The following is a 22,402-nucleotide window of genomic DNA, read 5'->3' on the forward strand; positions in this document are numbered from 1 at the left end:
GATAGATAGATAGATAGATAGATAGATAGATAGAATGATATATTGATAAGTATCCTGATCAGGAGCAGTGAGTCTAGACTGTGCACTCGTCTTTGCACTTGCAGGCAGCCTGGCATATGGTGGCGGTAGGATATGGTGGCGGTAGGATATGGTGGGGTGTAGTAGGATATAGTGGGATGGAGTAGGATGGAGTGTCCAGCTGCTGGGCTTCACATATGTTTAAGTGGTAGAAGACATGGTGGCAGTGGCAGCTAAACAAGCAGAAGCCCTATATTGTGAGCAGGAAGGGGGAAGCTTTTCTTGCAGAACTGTGGTGCAATAAATGAAATGAGTCACAATCTCTTCTCCAGTCAGTTTTTACGAGAGCAGCCAGACAGCGTCTGTTCACGTTCTGCAGATACTGGGGGCGCCATAACAAAGTTAAGGTCAAGTTAGTGTCTTATCTTGGGTGGCACAAACTAAAAGCTCGGTATCTCCTCTAACCCTATACACATATATACACATATATATACAGACACATACATACATACATACATGCCTAGTTGTGTGCAGGCACCAGTCACAATATTAATGCATCACTAGAACCCAGGGACATGTCACTGAGACCTACTTACCTGCTCAATGAGAGAATGCCTACAGATCTTACAGCCAGGCATCTAAAGGTAATGTCTTCAATCCTCTACTCTATTTGTGTATTTGACGTCTGTTCTATGTATCGCCCATTGGTTATTAATAGAGGATATGGTTATGTGTAGGAGTTGTGTGTGTGCTGAGTGTTGTGTAACGCTGCATCCTCTGCAAATACACAGACACAACTGAGGACACACCAGCATGTACACACTCACACTCTGGGCACTACTACCAGCTGAATTCACACTTGGTAGAGACTATTCAGTGGTGTATGGGGAGCACTGCAGTATGTAGCCATGTATTACCTACACAGATTGGAATTATACATTATTCTGTCCACCTAGGCTGTATATGTAACTAGTAAATATATATGTATATATATACATATTTATTTATTTGTGTTTGTAATTGTGTGTGTGTGTGTATATATATATATATATATATATATATATATATATATATATATATATATATATATATATAAATATACATACACACACATACATACACACACACACATACATATATCGCGTATATATCTCGTGTATATCGAACTGTTTTGAAAACAATATGAAATTGTTTATAAATATCCTTAGGGTGACTCCTGGCAGTCTTGCACTAATGCACTATTACGTGTGCGTGTAAGATGAGCGCAGTATGGATGATATATATCTGTGTATACATGCTGTATATTACATATAGTGATGACTACGCTTGTCTGACATATAGCGAACAGTTATTTACATCTATCTATCTATCTATCTATCTATCTTTCTATTCAGATATATTATCAATCAACCATTTATGGACACAATATCCATACATCGATCTCTATCTGTTTATATATTATTATATGTAAGGAATACCTTACCTGTTTTTACATTATTGACATTTTCCCCCATTCAATAAATATCTATATATAATATCTATCTATCTCCTATCTATCTATCTATCTATCTATCTATCTATCTATCTATCTATCTATCTCCTATCTATCTATCTATCTATCTATCTCCTATCTATCTATCTATCTATCTATCTATCTATCTATCTATCTATTTCCTATCTATCTATCTTCTATCTATCTATCTATCTATCTATCTATCTATCTATCTATCTATTTCCTATCTATCTATCTATCTATCTATCTCCTATCTATCTATCTATCTATCTGTTTATATATCGGTCTACATATCCATCTCTATATATATATATGCAATACAATGTCTATCTGGTGGAATATATTTTTAATTTTCTTACTATTTGTCCTTTATCTATCTATCTCTCTGACTGTGAGTTCATTTTTTCTATCCAATATCGATAACTTTGTTTTTTGTGGCTAGAGCTGATAATCCAGATGTATGGTGGCATGTAGTATGTTGATACCCAGTAGCACAAGCAGTTTATTTCAGTGTACAGTAACGCATGTTATCATTGTTGTGGATGGGATTGCTGTTGGTGTAAAGTTTGGCGCAGTCTGTACAGAATAATCTGTGTTCTGTATGACAATAGTAATAGCTATTACACATATGGAGTCTGCAGAGCTGTTGGTATTTGTTGTAAGGGCCAAATGTGTCATATGTACATGGAATAGTAATCGTCAGTGATTATTTGATGACATTTTAATAGCTCATTTGTCTGATATATTTAATACTCTGTGTGTGTGTGTGTGTGTGTGTGTGTATATATATATATATATATATATATATATATATATATATATATATATATATATATATTCCGCAGTGTATACCGGTGAATGCTATTTTTCTATTTTATCATCCCCACTTTTTGCTATAATACGTATCTATAATATAATCCTATAGTCTATGATACTCATAATCTATAATATGAGTATAATAGACCATGCCTGAACAATGATGCTTATGTATATAACAATACACCACTAGATTGTAGTTGGTGTATCCTGATTTTTATGGTTGTATCAGGTTCGTATTTAATGCGTTGTGCAGCCAGGGCTGTGGATTGTGTCTGTATGGGTTCTAAACTGTATACATATTACGAAAATATTCTGGGTTTTGTTAAAAAGAAATGTGATAAAATTTTCTATATGCTTTTTTTTCTATTCAATAGAGAGCTTTACAGCATATGTAATTTATGTTATATCTGTATCATGAGAACATAAAAGTCCATGTACATACATATATACATGTGTGTATTATACCCAGTATATACTCATGTCTCTTATAATTCCCTACTTTTACCTATATGGGCTATATATACTATCTTGAAAATAAAGAATATATGCCTGGCTCTTCATGTTACCGAAAATGGTTATTTTCTGCCTATTTGTATGTTTCCTATAATACATGTATATATGTTAATATAATGTATGCATGTCTCTAGTCTTATCCAGATATCTTACATTTGTGGCTGTTTACCCCAGCAGCCCCCTTTCCATGGTGTGAGGACACAATGTGCTTCCTGTATAAGGAGGCTGAGGAGAGGCTGCTGGGGGGGGGGGGGGTGTTATAGTAGAAATAGATGTATATTGGTGTGTCAGAGCACACACGGTGTATGATCCGAGTGTTGCACCTTTGTGTAGTGTGGAGGGATGTTGCATTCTGCAGGCTTCTTATAGATATCAGGACATTGTACATGGGGGATCACGTGACGCAATTACCACTAGAATCAATCAAGATGAATTGCACGTCAGCAGCACGTTCAGGCTTTTTTCTTTAGTTGATGCTGTCCAAGCCCCTCTTGAGCAATACATGGATCTTGTTCAATGCAGTGAAATCTCCTTGTTGCTTTCAATCGCAAAAGGGGAGAAGAGATGACTGAGTTTGAGAATTGCAACAACAGTGCAACACCCAACATGTATCTGCCTGGCTGTGCTGCTGCTGCTGCTGCTTACTATGTGTCTCCATCGGATTTCTCCAGCAAGTCCTCGTTCCTGTCCCAGTCCTCCTCCTGCCCTATGACTTTCTCCTATTCCTCCAATTTAACTCATCATGTGCAACCTGTGAGGGAAGTGGCATTCAGGGAGTATGGCAGCAAGTGGCAGTACAGGGGCAGCTACCCTTCTTATTACCCCAGTGAGGATGTCATGCACAGGGACCTCATCCAGCCTGCGAACAGGAGATCGGATATGTTATTCAAATCGGACTCGGTGTGCAACCACCATGGACCCTCCAGTGCCACCTCCAACTTCTACAGCACAGTAGGGAGGAATGGCATCCTACCACAGGGCTTTGACCAGTTCTATGATAGCAGCCAAGCCTCATCCTACCAGCTGGAGCTAGAGGAGCAGCCTGCAAAGTCTGAGCTCAAAGCCTCCAACCCTAACAGCAAAGTGACCTCTGCCCAGGACAAGAAAGTGACAAGCCAAAGCAGCCCCGATGCCCCTTCTCCTGGGGGGGAGGCTGCAGCAGCAGCAGACAAGAGCAACACTTCAGGTAGGCATCAACTGGGGGCAAGAGTACAAGGCCAGCACTTTGTCAGCCTCTTTTTTATGTGCTATTTTATAAGCATTCAAGGGTTTTATATATCCTATAAGGTTCCCTTTACCGCTGTAAAGAGTGTGTTTACGACAGGGAACTAATTTAAGATGAGGATGGTCTATTGTTGAGCATTTTCTATTATGTTATCATGTTTTGTTGATCACCCTCCCACCACCATTACTTGTCGAGTGTCATAAAATGTTCTACTATGGATTGTGGTGTTCCATAGCCTCCTTATTTATACTATCTATATGTCCTTTGTGTTTGTGTTTATATGTGTATGTATATGTATGTGTGTGTGTATATATATATATATATATATATATATATATATTTTATTATTATTTTTTTATTTTATTTTTTGTGTATGTTTTATATAATAGTTATATATATTTTTTGCAATTCTATTCGCCAGCTTCCCAGCGACTTAGGAAAAAGAGATGCCCCTATAGCAAGTATCAGATCCGGGAGCTGGAGCGGGAATTTTTCTTCAATGTCTACATCAACAAGGAGAAGAGGTTACAGCTGTCCAGGATGCTGAACCTTACTGACCGCCAAGTCAAGATCTGGTTCCAGAACCGAAGGATGAAAGAAAAGAAACTCAATAGGGATCGACTGCAATATTTTACTGGGAACCCACTTTTCTGAGAGGAGACTGCACAATTTCTATTAGAACAAAGATACTTGGGGGATCCTTCTTATCATTGGACTTGGACCATGATATCTTGAGAGGATTTCCAAACCTCTGGAGGATGCCTTCTTGGTAAGGAAAGGGTCTACAAAAACGTCACTTACACAATGCAGCCAATGGTGTGTTTTTTTTCTTCCCTCTTCCCCTCTTTTCTCTCCCCTTCCCTGATTCTATAACACTGATTATACAGTATTTAGACTGACTGCAAACAACTAGAGTGGCTCTAAGCTCCAGGGACTACAATGACTACAGTACACAATTCCTTTAATCGAATGCAGCTTTATCACACATACATATATAGATTTACATATATATGTATGTCTACATGTGCACGACAATGATGTTCTCTTGTGAAAATTGTTTTATGGTCAATCGGTGTTACCTTGGACACATTGCATGAGTTCCAATGTCTCAGAGGTCTTTAAATATATATGTCAGTCATTTATTGCATTATATATATATATATATATATAACCCCATCTGTACATATTTATTAAATTTTCAATGTTATTTTTTAACCAACCTGAATACGTTTTCTATGACTTACAGCCTCATTTACTTTCTATAGAAATTGAGCACGAAATCTACATTTTGAGGCACAATTGAAGCCATGTTTCTACAGAGATTCTGCTCCTTTTAGGTCAGGCTGACTTAGAATGGGGACATTTGGTGGTTTTTAAGGATCAAAAGTCAGGGATCTGGGCAATTTGTTTATTTTAAAATCTAAAGAATTTGGTTGGGGCTTTTTCCATTCCAGCTTATATGGCGTGACCTACTGGGCTGTTTACAAAACCTTGAACTGTCTAGACAACACAATAAAACTAGGGGATCCAAGCACTGTAATTGGCTTATATTAGACACCTTCTGGTGGGCTAAAAGCGATTTCCGCAAAGTGCAATAAAGGAAGAAGTGAGAAAGGGGGCTGTTTTCTTCAATGGCACTCAGTGGGCGTTATTATCCTGGCACAGAGCTCAGGCAGACAACGACTGAGGAACAGAGCCACAAAAAAAGGAACTGAGAACAAAGACACTGAGAAAAATATATTGTTGAGGGAAAAAATTCCTTCAATTTGAGAAGAAGGGAAAAAAAAAACTAAAGCAGTTGCCTTTGAACTTCCAAAATGTCAAGGTCATCACCTTTCACCTTACCAAATAATTAAATACCCTAAAGCTCTCTTATTATTTTTCCTAGCTGCCACCCAGTAGTGTGCATTGAAATATCTAGATATTTTATTATAGGCGAAGTAAATTACTTAAACAACATTATCCCTTCCTTCCCTTTCTTCCTCCTCTTTCTTTCTTCTTCCTTTCTCTTTCTTCTTCCTTTCTCTTGTATTTCTTTTTTCTTTCTTCATAATGTCTTCATTAATTAACATTAGGTTATAAAGTATTAATTCCAAGTGAGAAGTATATATATATATATATATATATATATATATATATATATATATATATACATATACTGTTACAGGTACCAAACACAAAGTTTTTTTTCCTTCCTATTTTTTCCCCTTATTTTTTTACTTCAATAAATGCGCCCAGTAAATATGTAATTAATGGCTTGATCAATAGTAAGAGCAGACTAATGTGAAATCGTTGTATTTAGTGACAGGCTTCATTATGGCTTTAAACGTCTATATCATGGAGGTTAATGTGGAATAAATGACGACAAATATCTAAAATTCTTTGTTTACCATGTTTAGAAGAATATTTCCATACATTTAGTGCCAATGTGTAATCCCAGCTATACAAATGCCGCATTGTGTGCTATATCTCAAACGTCCACAAGAGGGCGACTGCTGCACTGCAAATGGCCAAAATTGTAGTAGCTGAAAGCGCAGCATTGTCTATAAATTAGAACCCAAGTCACATAAGGATTCTAGATTCTTCTCCAGAGCAACAGTTCTGTTGAAATATGGTTTGAGTAATAAGTATTTCGATACCTATGCCACAGCCACATTGTGAACCTTGATCCCCATAGAAGAAACAGGGAAATATTATATTACTGATATACCTATAGGCATAGGGGAAGTGCAATAATCCTTCATCTTGTGATAAGAACAGGCACATGGGACAAATAATTCTATAGTTCGAGTGTAAATATGTATATGGAATTGTAAATGTCATAGCTATTCAATTAAAAAAAAGGGGAGAAAGAGAACCTTAGACTGCAGGGAGGGTATAGGATATAATCTCCTGGAAGCATTTCATGTGCTGGAGGATAAGACTTTTGTACTAAGGTATTTATGGCTAGATATATGCCGCAGGCTGGAGGGAACATTGTTTATTATGTTTTCTCAGAAGAAATACCAGCAGAATTCCAAAGTCACCAGTTTACTTCACTATCATTTCGATGGTTCTGGGAGAATAGTAAGCGTAAAGAAAAAACAATGACTGGCATAGGAAATTCATTTATTCACAGATAAAAGTAGATATTATGCGAGTATAGAGTCACATACAATCGTTACAGTCTGGTGTGGAATAATACATAGACATATACATGAACACAGAAAGCTATATATATATATATATATATATATATATATATATATCTCATGATATATATATATATATATATATATATATATATATATATATATATATATATTTATTTATTTTATTCATAAGCAGATACAAATAAAAAGCCAACCTAAATTGCAGGGAAGATTTTGTATTGACCCATTACTATTGCAGGGAAGATTTTTATTGACTCCTTACTATCAGCTATAGATAGATAGATAGATGAAAAGAATAAGGTAGATGTTATCGATCCTTAAGTCCCACATGTATTAATTTATTTATTTATTTATTTATTTATTTATTCACTCTCACTCGCTCACTCATATAACTACATGTCTCTATATTATATAGGGAAAATATGTAGGGAAAATGTCTCTATATTATATAGGGAAAACTATGTAGGGAAAATATTTTGTTTGTCTGCCTGACCTATCTGTATTCATATTCTGTATGTATATCTTTGTATGTATTTAACGCCTATCTATCATTTATCTATCTATCTCCTATCTATCCTATCTATCCTATCTATCTATCTATCTATCTATCTATCTATCTATCTATCTATCATCTGGTGTCTAATATTATATATATATATATATATATATATATATATATATATATACATATACACTCTCTCTTATATCTTATAATCTATCTATCTATCTATCTATCTATCTATCTATCTATCTATCTAAATCTCTCTTTGTCTGATACTTTAATTGATGTTCATTTATATGTATTTATGTATCTGTGTGTCTATGTATGCGATTGCTATGTATAATCCCTTTCTGTTTGTTTGTTTGTTTGTTTGTCTGTCTATCTATCTCCTATCTATCTATCTATCTATCTATCTATCTATCTATCTATCTATCTATCTATCTATTATCTATCTATCTATCTATCTATCTCCTATCTATCTCCTATCTATCTATCTATCTATCTATCTATCTATCTATCTATCTATCTATCTATCTAAAATCTATCTTCTATCTATATATCTGTTTATCTATCTTTCTAATATCTATCGATCTATCTACTATATGTGGTGTAACATTATTTTGACTTCCATATGGGATATAAGTTGACTTTGAACTTTAGAAAGACATCTGTCCTTGATAGGAATATTCGTTGCCATTTGTGCCCACCTTCTGTTCAGTTGCTGCCCGGGCTCACATTCTCTTGTTCCATGTACAATGTTTTGGAAGCTGCTTATTATAAATCTATACAGTTATTATATATTGAACAGATTATAGGCAATCTGCTTGAGGTATTATTTTTTTAAGCTCCTGTGAGTTTATCATGTAAAGAATTGCACATCCTGTGTGTTATTTTGCTGCTACTAGGTACAGATATGAAGCGTGATAGTAAAGCTGGGCAGTTTTGATGATAGAGATTACACTAATTTTATAGTGTTTTACAATTCTTCCTTTTACTGACACACACATTTTTATAGGATGCTTTTTTTTAAATCTTTGATCCTACCCCCAATGTGTGTAATGGCTGCATATTTCTATGTGTAAATGCTAAAACTGGAATAAGGAATAAGTATGTGAGATTATACGACATATGTATGGTATACAGGTATGTGTGATATAGATAGATAGATAGATAGGAGATAGATAGATAGATAGATAGATAGATAGATAGATAGATAATAGATAGATAGATAGATAGATAGAAGATAGATAGATAGATAGATAGATAGATAGATAGATAGATAGGAGATAGATAGATAGATAGATAGATAGATAGATAGATGATAGATGGATAGATAGATAGATAGATAGATAGATAGATAGATAGGAGATAGATAGATAGATATATAGATAATAGATAGATAGATAGATAGATAGATAGATAGATCGATAGATAGATGATAGATAGATAGATAGATAGATAGATAGGAGATAGATAGATAGATAGATAGATATATAGATAATAGATAGATAGATAGATAGATAGATATATAGATAGATAGATGTGGATGTAATTTGTGGAAGCATACATATGGTATAATCACACACACATCCTCTGCACACATTCACAGTTTAATAGATAACTAGAATTTGAAATAGATAGATAGATAGATAGATAGATAGATAGGTAGATAATAGATAGACATATAGATGTGGATGCAATTGTATCCATGTTACATTTAGTAACGTTATCACCACTGATTGTTTATATGCTTAATAATAAAACAGTTCATACATTGACATGCTATTACAGAAGAGGTAGCTGCTGCTAAGTATAGATGAGTCTTGGATTAAAGCTGAGTTTAGCATTTTCTTTTATTAATTGCATAGTGCTGAGGTCAGGTTTGCAGTGTTCATACAGTAGCCATGATATGACTTTTTACACATGTTGTAGTCTGCTATGCAAATCTGTGCATGACATGAAGCATAACCACCACACATTGTACTATGGATAATGCAGAAATGGGAAGCTGGAGCTTGTGGGACAATCATATAATAACTAGGTGATTGGTGGCTGCACAACATGTCTCACTGAGCTGTGTAATCAGTCAGGTAGCACTATTGTGCCATACACAGTCAATAGGCAAATACAACTCATGTTGGAGTATATGATCTCAGAAGTATCAAAGTTTTACTTTACAGCAGAAAATACATCTAAACCTGTAGGAAAGGAAATAGCTTTACCCCGAGATCAATGCAAATCCCAACTTAAATATCCAGTCATCTTCATCGCTTTAGGTATCCAGCCTAGAGGAGAAATCCTACAAGATCTGCTTGTGTTTAAGGGTGGATGTGTGTGCGAGTATATGTGTGTGTGTGTGTGTGTGTGTGTCTGTGTGAGTATGTGTGTGTACATATATTGTATGTAGTGTGTGTATATATATATATATATATATATATATATATATATATATACATGTGTGAATATATGTGTGTGTCTGTGTACATATATTGTATGTGGTGTGTATGTATATATATATATATATATATTCATGTGTGTAAATATATGTATGCATATCTGTAGATATATTCTATGTGGTGTGTATATATATATATTCACGTGTGTGAATATATGTGTGTGTGTCTGTAGATATATTGTATGTGGTATATATATATATATATATGTGTGTGTGTGTGTGTGTGTGTGTGTTTGTATGTATGTATGTATGTATGTATGTATGTATGTATGTGTGTGTGAGTGAGTGTTGTCTCCATACAAGCCATTACACAGCACACAGGCTTGGCAATTGCAGTTGTAAAAGGCAGTGGCTCTTAACCTGACAATGATGTTGTATTTGAACAGCTGCGAGAGAGGCTTCCATTTTATCAAAGGTCTGTCTCATTGCCACAAACCCAGACATTTTATTGTTTTAACTGCATAGGAAATAAAATGCCTGCGAAGAAAGGGGGTCTTAAAAGAGCAATGGCTCCTGGAATTCCCAAATTCTAAACAGCCTCTAATGACATTCTAAATGTAAACTTTTTTTTTTGTTCAATACTACAAATACACACATATATATATATATATATATATATATATATATATATATATATATATATATATATATCACACATATAAACTATAGGTAGAGTAACTTTTTCCTTGAAATCATCCACGCTTCTATTGAATACTTGATCCAATACACTACTGTACGAACCAGCACTTATGTCCAGCACTGTCAGACATGTATTTTTAATGAAAAGCCTACATGCTAAAATTAAATCCAAATTGTCTTCTTCTATTTGGCAACTTATAATAAAAATTTACACAAATAATCCCCTTCTTATTGAAAGTCAAAGAATGAAACTCAATTAGAGAACTCCCAATAATTCATATGACGACTACCATTATGCTAAATATTACCTATTAATCTTTCACTTTACTAAGTTTCGATTGATTTGTTAATAAAATATATGCTGTGGTGTAGTACCAGTGGGTATAACTCTTTAAAAAAAAAAAAACAGCAACACAGGGGTAAAAAAAAAGGGGGAGATGCAGATGAGATCAGTATTGATCGCCCTGATTCTTTTTAATATGTATTAATAAATTGCACAACCTTTTGCACCTTCTAAGTTGTCAGGAATGAAGGCTTTTACTTAATCCATAAATAATAAGGAAAACAACCAGGTATTTCTATGCATGGGGATGTTACTTCTAGCACTACTACTGCTTATAATAATTCATATTATTGTATGAAATAATAGGAATATTGTTAGTTCCAGCATTGGGCAAACTTTCAAGGTGTTTGGCAGGGACACTGTGTGTGAACTCTGTGTTCTGGCTTTGCCTCCCCATAGTGACTGCTTTTAATTCTCCTTGCCTTGAAGTAATGGCAGTTCTTTAGGTCAGCTGCACACGCTTTGATTTGAATATAAAGCATTAAAGAAAGGGACTGGTGATTTCATTTGCATTACTGTATTTTCTACTTGGCCAGGTTGATAGGAAGCCTGTTCATTTTCTGGATCTGTTGTAGGTTACCATTGCATTTAAAGCTTAGAGTTGTCAGTATTTTAATGAAAAAAAAAAAAAAATAAGGAAAAAAAAATAGGATAATCTTGTAGGTATATAAAAAAATAACCTTAAATCAGCGCAGTGCACCAGGGCTGCTGCTGCCATAGGAGAGCTGCTGGGCAGCACTTTCACTCTGGCTTTGTAGATGTCGCTGTTGACCATAGTTGAGCTGCAGCCCAGGCTGCCCAAGCACCATGTGACCTGCAGGGAGGTAGCAGCTCAAGGCCATTTTCAATTCTCATTGGCTTACTTGTCATGTGGTTGTGCAGAGGCATCCACAATTACACAGGGAATGTTTTCCTAGAGATGTCAGCCTACAAAGGACACAATCTCTCTTCTTCAAATTCCTCCCCAAAATGTCCTTTCCAAACAGCTCTCCTGCTGCAAATACTTTTTTAGTAGATTCTTTGATCAGTGCCTGTAGAAGTGACAGTTTCTATTCTAACAACGCCAGCATGTACATGCCACCTAACTCAGACATTGGGACTTATGGGATGCAAACCTGTGGACTGCTACCATCTCTGGCTAAAAGAGAAGTCAATCACCAAAACATGGGTATGAATGTACATCCCTATATACCTCAAGTAGACACTTGGACAGATCCGAGCAGGTCTTGCAGAATAGAGCAACCTGTTACACAACAGATCCCCACTTGTTCCTTTCCTACAAATATTAAGGAAGAGACCAATTGCTGCATGTATTCTGATAAGCGATCAAAAGTCATCTCTTCAGAGGTGCCACCATACCAGAGGCTGGTCTCTGAGAACTGTTCTGTTGACAACTCTGAGGTTCCTGTCCCAGGATATTTTAGGCTGAGCCAGACCTACGCCAGTGGGAAACCCCAAGAGTACAATAATAACCAAGAAACCAGTTCATCCTTAATGTTACAGCTAAACCCCCGCGGCAGCTCCAAACCTCAGCTATCTTCTCCTCATCAGATGGATAAGAAAATGAATGAAAACCCGAGCAGCCAAGACTCCTCCAAAGTCTCCTCAGTGGAAAGTCCAGAGTCCAAACAGGCTGCTGCCCTGCAGGAGGACAGGAGCTGCCTGGCTGAGGTGTCTGTGTCCAGCCCTGAAGTCCAAGACAAGGAAAGTAAAGGTCGGTATCATTACAAAGAAGTTTTATAAAGCATTGATTGCATGGAGTAGTTGTAGCTTGTACACGCCAGCACCATAAAACACTGTGTAAAATACTAGCATTGCCTCCCATAACATTTAATGGTAACTACATGTCAAGAAGGAACTGCCCTGTTTTTTTTTTATATACTCAGGTATTTAAAAAAATAAAATATCTTCCCCATACATGATCTTATATGATCATGAAGCAGACACCTCTCCTCCATGTCTATTATTATCAACCATGTCTGGGAGCTACAGACACTAAAGTTGGGCGGAATATAACATCCCTCCTTTATTATTTGTTTTAAGAAGGGGTTAATTCCTAGGAACAATATCATTTTTTATTTTATCATTCTGGTGTAAAGACACTTTGTGCTGCTGTTGCTGATGTTATAGAGATACATTCAGGGAAAAGTTACAGTCATCATAAGAAATAGAGAAGAAGAATCAGGGGTTAATAATGTGTCTTTTCTAGACAATCAGCAATGCTAGTATTTACACTTCGGATGGAGATTGGATGGGAGCTCTGGTTATTTGGCTGGAAATCTGACAAATATATATATATATATATATATATATATATATATTCAATAATTTGAGTCCAATATGAGGCGTCAGTATACACTGGGAATACAATGGGGGTAAGAATCAGGATTAAAGGCAATCATTTGTATTGAAAAGATTTTGGTGCTCTTAAATGTGTAGAGTTTCTTATTGTGTGTGTGTGTGTGTATATATATATATATATATATATATATATATATATATATATATATTCACACAAAATTATTGTATTTAGGTAAATATGCTTGATCCCATGTATTTTGGTATATATATATATATATATATATATATATATATATATATATAGTTTTTATATCGACTCATCATTTTATCATCTCTTTAAATAAGAGTGTATATATAACCAATATATATATATATATATATATATATATATATATATATATATATATATAGTGTGTTGTTAGTTGTGCAACTATATATCACGGAAGGGCAGTGCTCCGTCCATCGTCTGTCACTATGGGCATTATATGAGGCTTTTGTTATAATAAGAACATGACAGACATTTTGTTTGAAGGGTCATTGTCAAGTCAAGAGGGAGTTTTTTTTGTTTGTTTTTTTTTTTGAGGGGGGAGAATATTTTATTTTATTTTTTTTTCCATATTTATTTATTTATTTTGTTTTGTTTTTATCACAATAGAGGAAATCAAGTCTGATACTCCAACCAGCAATTGGTTAACTGCAAAGAGTGGCAGGAAGAAGAGGTGCCCGTATACTAAACACCAGACACTGGAGTTAGAGAAAGAATTCTTATTTAATATGTATCTGACTCGAGAGCGCCGCCTAGAGATCAGTAAGAGCGTCAACCTCACTGACAGGCAGGTCAAAATCTGGTTTCAAAATCGCAGAATGAAGCTCAAGAAGATGAGTAGAGAGAACCGAATCCGCGAGCTGACCGCCAATCTGACTTTTTCCTAAGGGCAGCCATTGCCCCCCAGCAGGAGAGACTGTGAACACCCCCACATCCCATCTATTTCCTGTGATCTAGAATGTGATTCCTCATTTTATAGTGCTGCAAGTGTCTCTATGTATTTTCATGGGTATATAAATAATAATAAAGATCTAGCACATGTAATTTATTATTATTTTTTATTTTTTTCACCGTATGGCAGGGTAAAAAAAAAAAGAAGTGAAGAAAGTTTTATCATTTTTGGTCTTAAATTATTGGGACTGGTCAAACACATCCAAGCAATGTGACTTTTTCATGTTTTTTCTAAAGAACAGTCTTTCTGCGTGTTACTTTATGGACCTCAGCATTTTAACCTTCATCCTTATTCTTACTGACTTTTGGGGACAAAAAAGCACATTTTCTGTAAATGTCTCTGCTCTAAGTAACTGAGAACCTGTTCGTCAATGTGTGGTTTATTTGAGTCGTATTCCTGGTAGAACTTTTCTTGTGATATGTGGCAGTATCATTGAGACAGCTCTGTGTCCATATTGTGCATGTTCTTTGCATGTTTTATGCAATAAACTGACTGAACGCTCCATGTTCTCAGACTATTTATATATCTATATATGTAATAGGTGTATAGGAATAATTACATGTTCTCAGACTATTTATATATCTATATATGTAATAGGTGTATAGGAATAATTACATGTTCTCAGACTATTTATATATCTATATATGTAATAGGTGTATAGGAATAATTACATGTTCTCAGACTATTTATATATCTATATATGTAATAGGTGTATAGGAATAATTACATGTTCTCAGACTATTTATATATCTATATATGTATAGGAATAATTACATGTTCTCAGACTATTTATATATCTATATATGTAATAGGTGTATAGGAATAATGATTGTATATGAGGATGGCATCTCCTCCAGGGTGCTGAGTGCTGGAGTCTGAATTGTTAGCTTTGTAGACAAGCCTATTGATGGGTGTCTTCTCTGACATTCAGACACTCAGAAAACGCTACTGGTATAAACTACTAAAAAAAATCCCAGGTAAGTGTGCTTGAAATTAAATATATATTATACATTGTAAATTAGATTCAGTGCATGAAGGTATACTAATGTCCAGGGATACATAGTACAACCATGATAGATAGATAGATAGATAGATAGATAGATAGATAGATAGATAGATAATAGATAGATAGGAGATAGATAGATAGATAGATAGATAGATAGATAGATAGATAGGAGATAGATAGATAGGAGATAGATAGATAGATAGATAGATAGATAGATAGATAGATAGGAGATAGATAGATAGATAGATAGATAGATAATTAAAGATAGATAGATAGATAGATAGATAGATAGGAGATAGATAGATAGATAGATAGATAGATAGATAGATAGATAGATAGGAGATAGATAGATAGATAGATAGATAGGAGATAGATAGATAGATAGATAGATAGATAGATAGATAGGAGATAGATAGATAGATAGATAGATAGATAGATAGATAGATAGATAGGAGATAGATAGATAGATAGATAGATAGATAGATAGGAGATAGATAGATAGATAGATAGATAGATAGATAGATAGGAGATAGATAGATAGATAGATAGATAGATAGGAGATAGATAGATAGATAGATAGATAGATAGATAGACTGTAGATAATGTAGATAGATAGATAGATTTAATATAGGAGAGAATAATTAAATAATTTTTTTTTTTAAGATAGATAGATAGACAGACAGACAGACAGACAGATAAGTAGATAGATACAGTGGCTATACAGTCAGTAGCAAGACAGCTTGAACAATAATTGTGCAAGTCACCACAAAATAAGAAATAAAAATAAAAAATAGAATGCATTTATGATATATATATATATATATATATATATATATATATATATATAAACTATAATAATATAATACTATATTATTATGTAGATTTTATTTTTAATCCCATGCAGACAACAGAGACTGTAGACAAAGACAGCAGATAACCAGCATAGGAATAGTCCTGGTTCAGCTCTCGTCTCCATGCTAGACGTTTGTATCTATAGGGTTGTGTGTGGATGCATTTCCACCATTCAGCTTTCATTGCTACACTTCCATTATTTGCCGTAGAAAACAAATAACAATCCGCTATGTATCTCTCTATTGATCTGCCATAATACTATATCCCTGGGAGGAGGCAGGGATTGTCCATCGTGCTGCATTCCCCTCATATCCGAGCATCACAATAGGGAAAAGCTTCGGATTGGGACTTTATAACTTTACAGCATCTCCTTCTGTGTAATGGTGGACATTGCCCGGAGTGCTTCTTACATTTGTTGTTTGCAAACATGGCCCTTTATGGCAGAAGTGCATAGCCCTTCTGTAGCTTCAGATAAACTCCCTTTTATTTCAGGAAACAGCCCCAATAAACTTAGTGTCTTCCTGCAAAAAGAGAGAACATCACAGTCACAGCCTCACTTAACGCAGAGCTTACAAAAAAAATCTTTATAGCTGAGATCCTCAGGGACAGGGATTATATCCTATTTACTCCAACAGTAAAACAGGCCCCATAAATAAAGAATCTCAGATCTGTTTGGTCCAAGTCATTCTGTTTGTTTGTATTATTATTATTATTATTATTATTATTATTATTATTATTTGAGAAGAAAATACTGTATGTTACATTGGTGTGTGTGTATGTGCTATGTGTGTGTGTGTGTTACATAAATGTGTGTGTATGTGCTGTGTGTGTGTGTGTGTGTGTGTTACATGAGTGTGTGTGTTTGTGCTATATATGTGTGTGTGTGTGTGTGTGTGTGTGTGTGTGTTACATGGGCAGGTGGGTGTGTGGCTGTGTTTGTGCTGTGTGTGTGTGTGTGTGTGTGTGTGTTACATGGGTGTGTGCCTGTGCTATATGTGTGTTACATGGGTGTGTGCCTGTGCTATATGTGTGTGTGTTACATGGGTGTGTGCCTGTGCTATATGTGTGTGTGTGTTATATGAGTGTGTTTGTGCTATATGGGTGTGTGTTTGTGCTATAGGTGTGTGTTACAAGTGTGTGTGTGTTATATGAGTGTGTTTGTGCTATATAGGTGTGTGTTTGTGCTATGTGTGTGTTACATGGGTGTTTGTACTATATGTGTGTGTGTTACAAGAGTGAGTGTGTGCGTGTTACATGCGTGTGTGTTTGTGTTATATGGGTGTGTGTTACATGGGTGTGTGTTTGCTATATGTGTGTTTTACAAGAGTGTGTATGTTATATGGGTGTGTGTTTGTGCTATATATGTGTGTGTGTGTTTTATATGGGTGGGTGTAAAATAATAAATAAAAATAGTAAATGCAAAACAATAGCAAAGTCCACTAGCAGATGATTTCAGCAGAGCTTTTAATGTTCTTCTTCAGACCATTTGATTACAGGGCACATTAATGTATAATCAAATGCACCTCATAAAATTTTTATTGAATCCCATAAAAATCATGATAGTTCTTTTCCACCTGTTTTTTAAAAAACACTATGAAGGTTTTATGCATTTCACACATTACAGCCTGGAATGGCCTCTTGTATGTAAATATGAACTGTTGCTGAACGCTGAAGGAGAGGGCAACAACAATGTACTACTACTGCTGCTGCTGCTGCCTCCCTCTCTCTCCCTCTCTCCCTCTCTCTTCCTCTTTAATTTCATGATGGCTTCTTGTTTGTGGCTAGTAAAACAAGTTTTATACTCATAGGTCAATACTCAGAACATGCTTCCCCTAGTTCTCCTGTGAGGGTCCCCATAGTTTAAAAGGTAATTAAACAAATTCTGCAAAGTGATTAAAAATGAATGGCAGTGGGAGAGAAGAGAGCTGAGAGCTGAGGAAGAAATAGTCCCTGGTAACCCTGCTCTCCTGGTTAACCAGAAGCTGCGCTTTTACGCACCAAGGTGGCATCAGCCCCTGCCCCCTCCCCCCTTCCTTCCCTGTGTCTTTCCTTCCATATATCTCCGCATAGTTACACTTTTAGTTTTAATTGTATGTGTTTTTAATCACATCAGCCCCGTTAAGCGGATTGATTTACTCTGTATTGGTAAATATGATCACGTGGAGCCCACAACCAATGGATGGAGGATGCAGCCTGCAAAATACTATGATTGTTCTCAGGGAGGGTATTACATACAGTTAAGAGTGTAACCTTTTATATGACTGAGAGGGGAGCCTAAAATGTCCTCCAGTGGTACCATAAGTAACTACTATGTGGATTCTCTCATAGGACATGAGAATGAAGAGGTTTATGGTGCTAGATTCTCCCAAGGAGGTCACACGACGACCTCTAGGCCACCGCCAGGTGTTGGGGATGCTTCAGACTTCTCTTCTTGCAGCTTTGCGTCAAAATCCAGCGTTTTCCCTGCGTCTTGGTCTACGGTGCACCCTCAGCCCTCTCCAGGAATGACTGGGATCTATCACCCCTACATGGGCCAGTCCCACCTAGGCTCAGACAGCAGCAGATATACTGTGCGCTCCTGGCTGGAGCCTATCTCCAACACTGCAGCCTCCGGATTCTCGGGATTTCACCCCAATGGGGGGCGCAGCTATGGGATCAAACCTGAGAGCGCCCCAAAAAGGACCGAGTGCTCCTCCTATGACTCCCAGGGAATGAGTCTGCCCGAGTACTCCTGTAATTCCTTCACAGAAAGCCCTGACAAGCCTCCACCTAAAGACAACCCTGTCCCTGCAGCAGCAGCAGCAGCAGCAGCTCCCAGCGAAGAGCCAGAGGAGAACACAGAGCTCAAAGAGAAGCAGCAGCAGCAACCACCACCACAACAGCAACAACAACAACAGAATCAACTACTTGACCCAAGTAAGTACAAAAAAAAAAAAAAAAGAGAGAGAGAGTGAGAGGGAAAGAAATTGCTGTTTGATTTATAGTCAGAACCTGCAAGGCTCTAAATGTGCAAAACTGATAGTTTTACTAACCTATAAAACCGTCTAGACGGCCAGCATATAGCCCAAGCTGCAACAAGAGGCTATAAACTGATTCTATTACTCACATAACCACCTAAGATCAAGACATCATTGCTACTGTAAACACCCAGGCTGCATTTATGATAATTCTTCCTAAAAAAGTGCACCAGGGACTAGGTCATCCCCCAATGCAAAAGACAATTCTCCTCTTCTTCTTCTCCTTCTTCTCCTTCTCCTTCTCCTACTCCTTCTTCTTCTTCTCTTACTCCTTCTTCTTCTTCTCCTTCTCCTTCTTCTTCTCCTTCTCCCTCTTCTGCTTCTTCTCCCTCTTCTTCTTCTTTTTCTTCTTCTAATTCCAAACCTCAGCCCAATCTTGTCTCTTTTCTAGATAATCCTGCGGCCAACTGGATCCACGCTCGATCCACGAGGAAGAAGAGGTGTCCCTACACCAAATACCAGACTCTGGAACTAGAGAAAGAATTCCTCTTCAATATGTACCTGACCAGGGATCGTCGCTATGAAGTGGCCAGAATATTAAACCTCACTGAAAGACAGGTCAAAATCTGGTTTCAAAACAGAAGGATGAAAATGAAGAAAATGAACAAGGAAAAGGGCAACAAGGACCAATAAAAGCGGCCAGATAGGAGGATACACACTGAAATCGTTCTCTGTGTTATCTGGAACACTGAAATCTATATATTTAGGTCTTCTTTTTTCTTGGAGATAGATGTAAATGTGTTGTGTATTTTGCAAACTTGGTTGTCAGTGCGCATCTGAGGATGCACCATGTCTTTGGGACTATTTTCTGATCGAATAATATTGTGATTGCACGCTAGACATTGCAGGTAGGTATTGCGACATTTCTGAAGCATCTTATTATGGATCTGTAGGAAGTAGTGTAGTTCCTTAATATTAGTATACAAAAAAAAGAAATATAAAGTAGAGTTGCATTGGTTAAAATAATCCAGTGTCCATAGCCTACACAGCAGATCTCTAGATAAAAGCCACTGAAGGAATATTCCCATATCTGCATGTGATGTGACACTGATATACTATGTATTAGTGGATACCAATAAGGCGCATGCATAGCTAGATTGTTTTAGCAAAGGCCTAGGGTTAAGTTTACAAAAAGCGTTTTTTTTATTTTTTTATGTTTAGAATTTCTTTCTTTTCCTGTATTCATAATATTATTGTTATTATTATTATGGTTTTATTTTCATCTATATTGTTGTTTTTTTATTTTATTTTATCGATAACGAACAAATAGCTGACTATTGATAATTTAAGGAATTTTCTTCAGTTAAATTAAATACAACAAGGTATCATACTGACAACAGGATCAGTTTAGGAGTATCATGTATATTTAGTGTTTTAAGATTTTTTATTTTTTTTTAAATACTGTATGTGTTTATATCGGGAACTGGCTGAAAATTATTTTATTGCAGCAGATAATTCAGGGATATCGCTCACACAGTTAGGATGCTGCCACCCGACGAATGTACCCACTTCATTGTCATAGGGTGGCATAACATAGTCATAATGGACATGGAGGGGAAATATATATATATATATATATATATATATATATATATATATATATATATAATTTTTGACTATCCCATCTCTACATATAAAAACGACCATTCAGCACTAAGCTATCAGTATCTGGTTATGAAGTTATGTTTACATAGAATACATTGAATTGTAGCGTATACATGCCTATGTTTGGACAATCTGAGATCCTAAAGGAAAAAAAAAATAAAGTTTTGTCCTTGTCTATAAGGTGTTGTATATGAGAAGATTGCATTGCTCGCTTTATACATCTAATTCTTTTAAAACAGGAAGAGCTGGGGTGCAATAAAGTCATTGGAACGGCTAGACGTCTGGACTTAATGGTTTTATGGTGGGCCAGGGCGCTTTTTCTTTATTTCAAAGGGGGCTTATTTGGATGTTTGTGTCACTTCAAAAACAAAACAAAAAAAACCCTGGGAAACTTGGACTATTCTTTGACTGGTCCAGATGTCCAGAAACAACACCATGTTTAAGGATAACCAAAGAATTCACATTCAAATACGAGCAGGCCAGTGCAGCAAATATTCTACTGGAATTCCGACCAGTCTTTCCAGTCCAATTTTTTTTTTTCTGTGCCAGATTTTTAAATTTTTTTTAATTGCATTTTATATTTATTCAGTAGATGTGTGGAAATTAAATTTTAAGGTTTGTAGCTGCTGGGGAAGACAGAAAAAAATCACTGCAGTACATGAAGATAGAATGATTAGGATATTTAGTGAATTTCATATGTATTATAAAAAAAAGTACACAAAAGATCCCAGAGCTTATATTATCAAGGAATATCTATCTATCTATCTACATATATATAAAACAAAATTATATATATATGTGTATATATATATATATATATATATATATATATATATATATATATATTAAGATAGTGAGTATATATATATATATATATATATATATATATATATCCTGATGTCGTTTACCCATTCATGAGCTGATAGCCAGTGTGGACAAGAGTTCATTTGGCATTCACTGTCTTAACCCAGATACAAATTTTACAGGGGGAAAAAAAAACTAGTGAAAGCCCAGAACTGGTGGCATATGGCTTGAAACCTCGTCATTTTAAAGTTATAAAAATGACAGGGTTTGTAGCGTTATTCCTGCAATCCTGATACCAGCAATAACTTCAATTGCTGTGAAATAAACATTTATGGTAAGATAAACAAATTTATGACTTGCGAGAACTCTAGGTGACCGCTAGGTAGCGCTCTTACTCCATTTGTTTTATGATCTAGCTGTCATGTTATTTAATGCCTTTCAGAAGTTCTCATTAATCCGCTAAAAATGCCTTATATTTGCATAAATAAATAAAAAAGGACAGTACAGATCCACTACCAAAAATCATCAGGCCATGGGCTATTTACTAAACACACATATATATGTGTGTGTGTATATATATATATATATATATATATATATATATATATATATATATATATATATAGTAGCTGGCATTCTC

The 22,402-nt window shown here is 35.6% G+C and overlaps 3 protein-coding genes across 3 annotated transcripts; all 3 read left to right on the top strand.

Annotated features, from left to right (window-relative positions):
* The first annotated feature begins 3,427 nt into the window (after positions 1-3,427).
* On the top strand, positions 3,428-4,742 carry HOXD11 (homeobox D11). Its single transcript, XM_069985165.1, has 2 exons — positions 3,428-4,049; positions 4,510-4,742. The coding sequence occupies exons 1-2, from the start codon at positions 3,428-3,430 to the stop codon at positions 4,740-4,742; spliced, it is 855 nt and encodes a 284-aa protein (XP_069841266.1).
* Positions 4,743-12,133: 7,391 nt separating this feature from the next.
* On the top strand, positions 12,134-14,572 carry HOXD10 (homeobox D10). The gene is made up of 2 exons (XM_069985166.1): positions 12,134-12,893; positions 14,136-14,572. Exons 1-2 carry the CDS (start codon positions 12,149-12,151, stop codon positions 14,411-14,413), a joined length of 1,023 nt encoding a protein of 340 aa, XP_069841267.1. The 5' UTR covers positions 12,134-12,148; the 3' UTR covers positions 14,414-14,572.
* A 4,043-nt stretch (positions 14,573-18,615) lies between these two features.
* HOXD9 (homeobox D9) lies at positions 18,616-20,517 on the top strand. The gene is made up of 2 exons (XM_069985167.1): positions 18,616-19,252; positions 19,745-20,517. Exons 1-2 carry the CDS (start codon positions 18,616-18,618, stop codon positions 19,984-19,986), a joined length of 879 nt encoding a protein of 292 aa, XP_069841268.1. The 3' UTR covers positions 19,987-20,517.
* Positions 20,518-22,402: the final 1,885 nt, after the last annotated feature.

The sequence above is a fragment of the Dendropsophus ebraccatus genome, chromosome 9 (assembly GCF_027789765.1).
Source record: "Dendropsophus ebraccatus isolate aDenEbr1 chromosome 9, aDenEbr1.pat, whole genome shotgun sequence".
In the NCBI taxonomy this organism is placed as follows: Eukaryota; Metazoa; Chordata; class Amphibia; order Anura; family Hylidae; genus Dendropsophus; species Dendropsophus ebraccatus.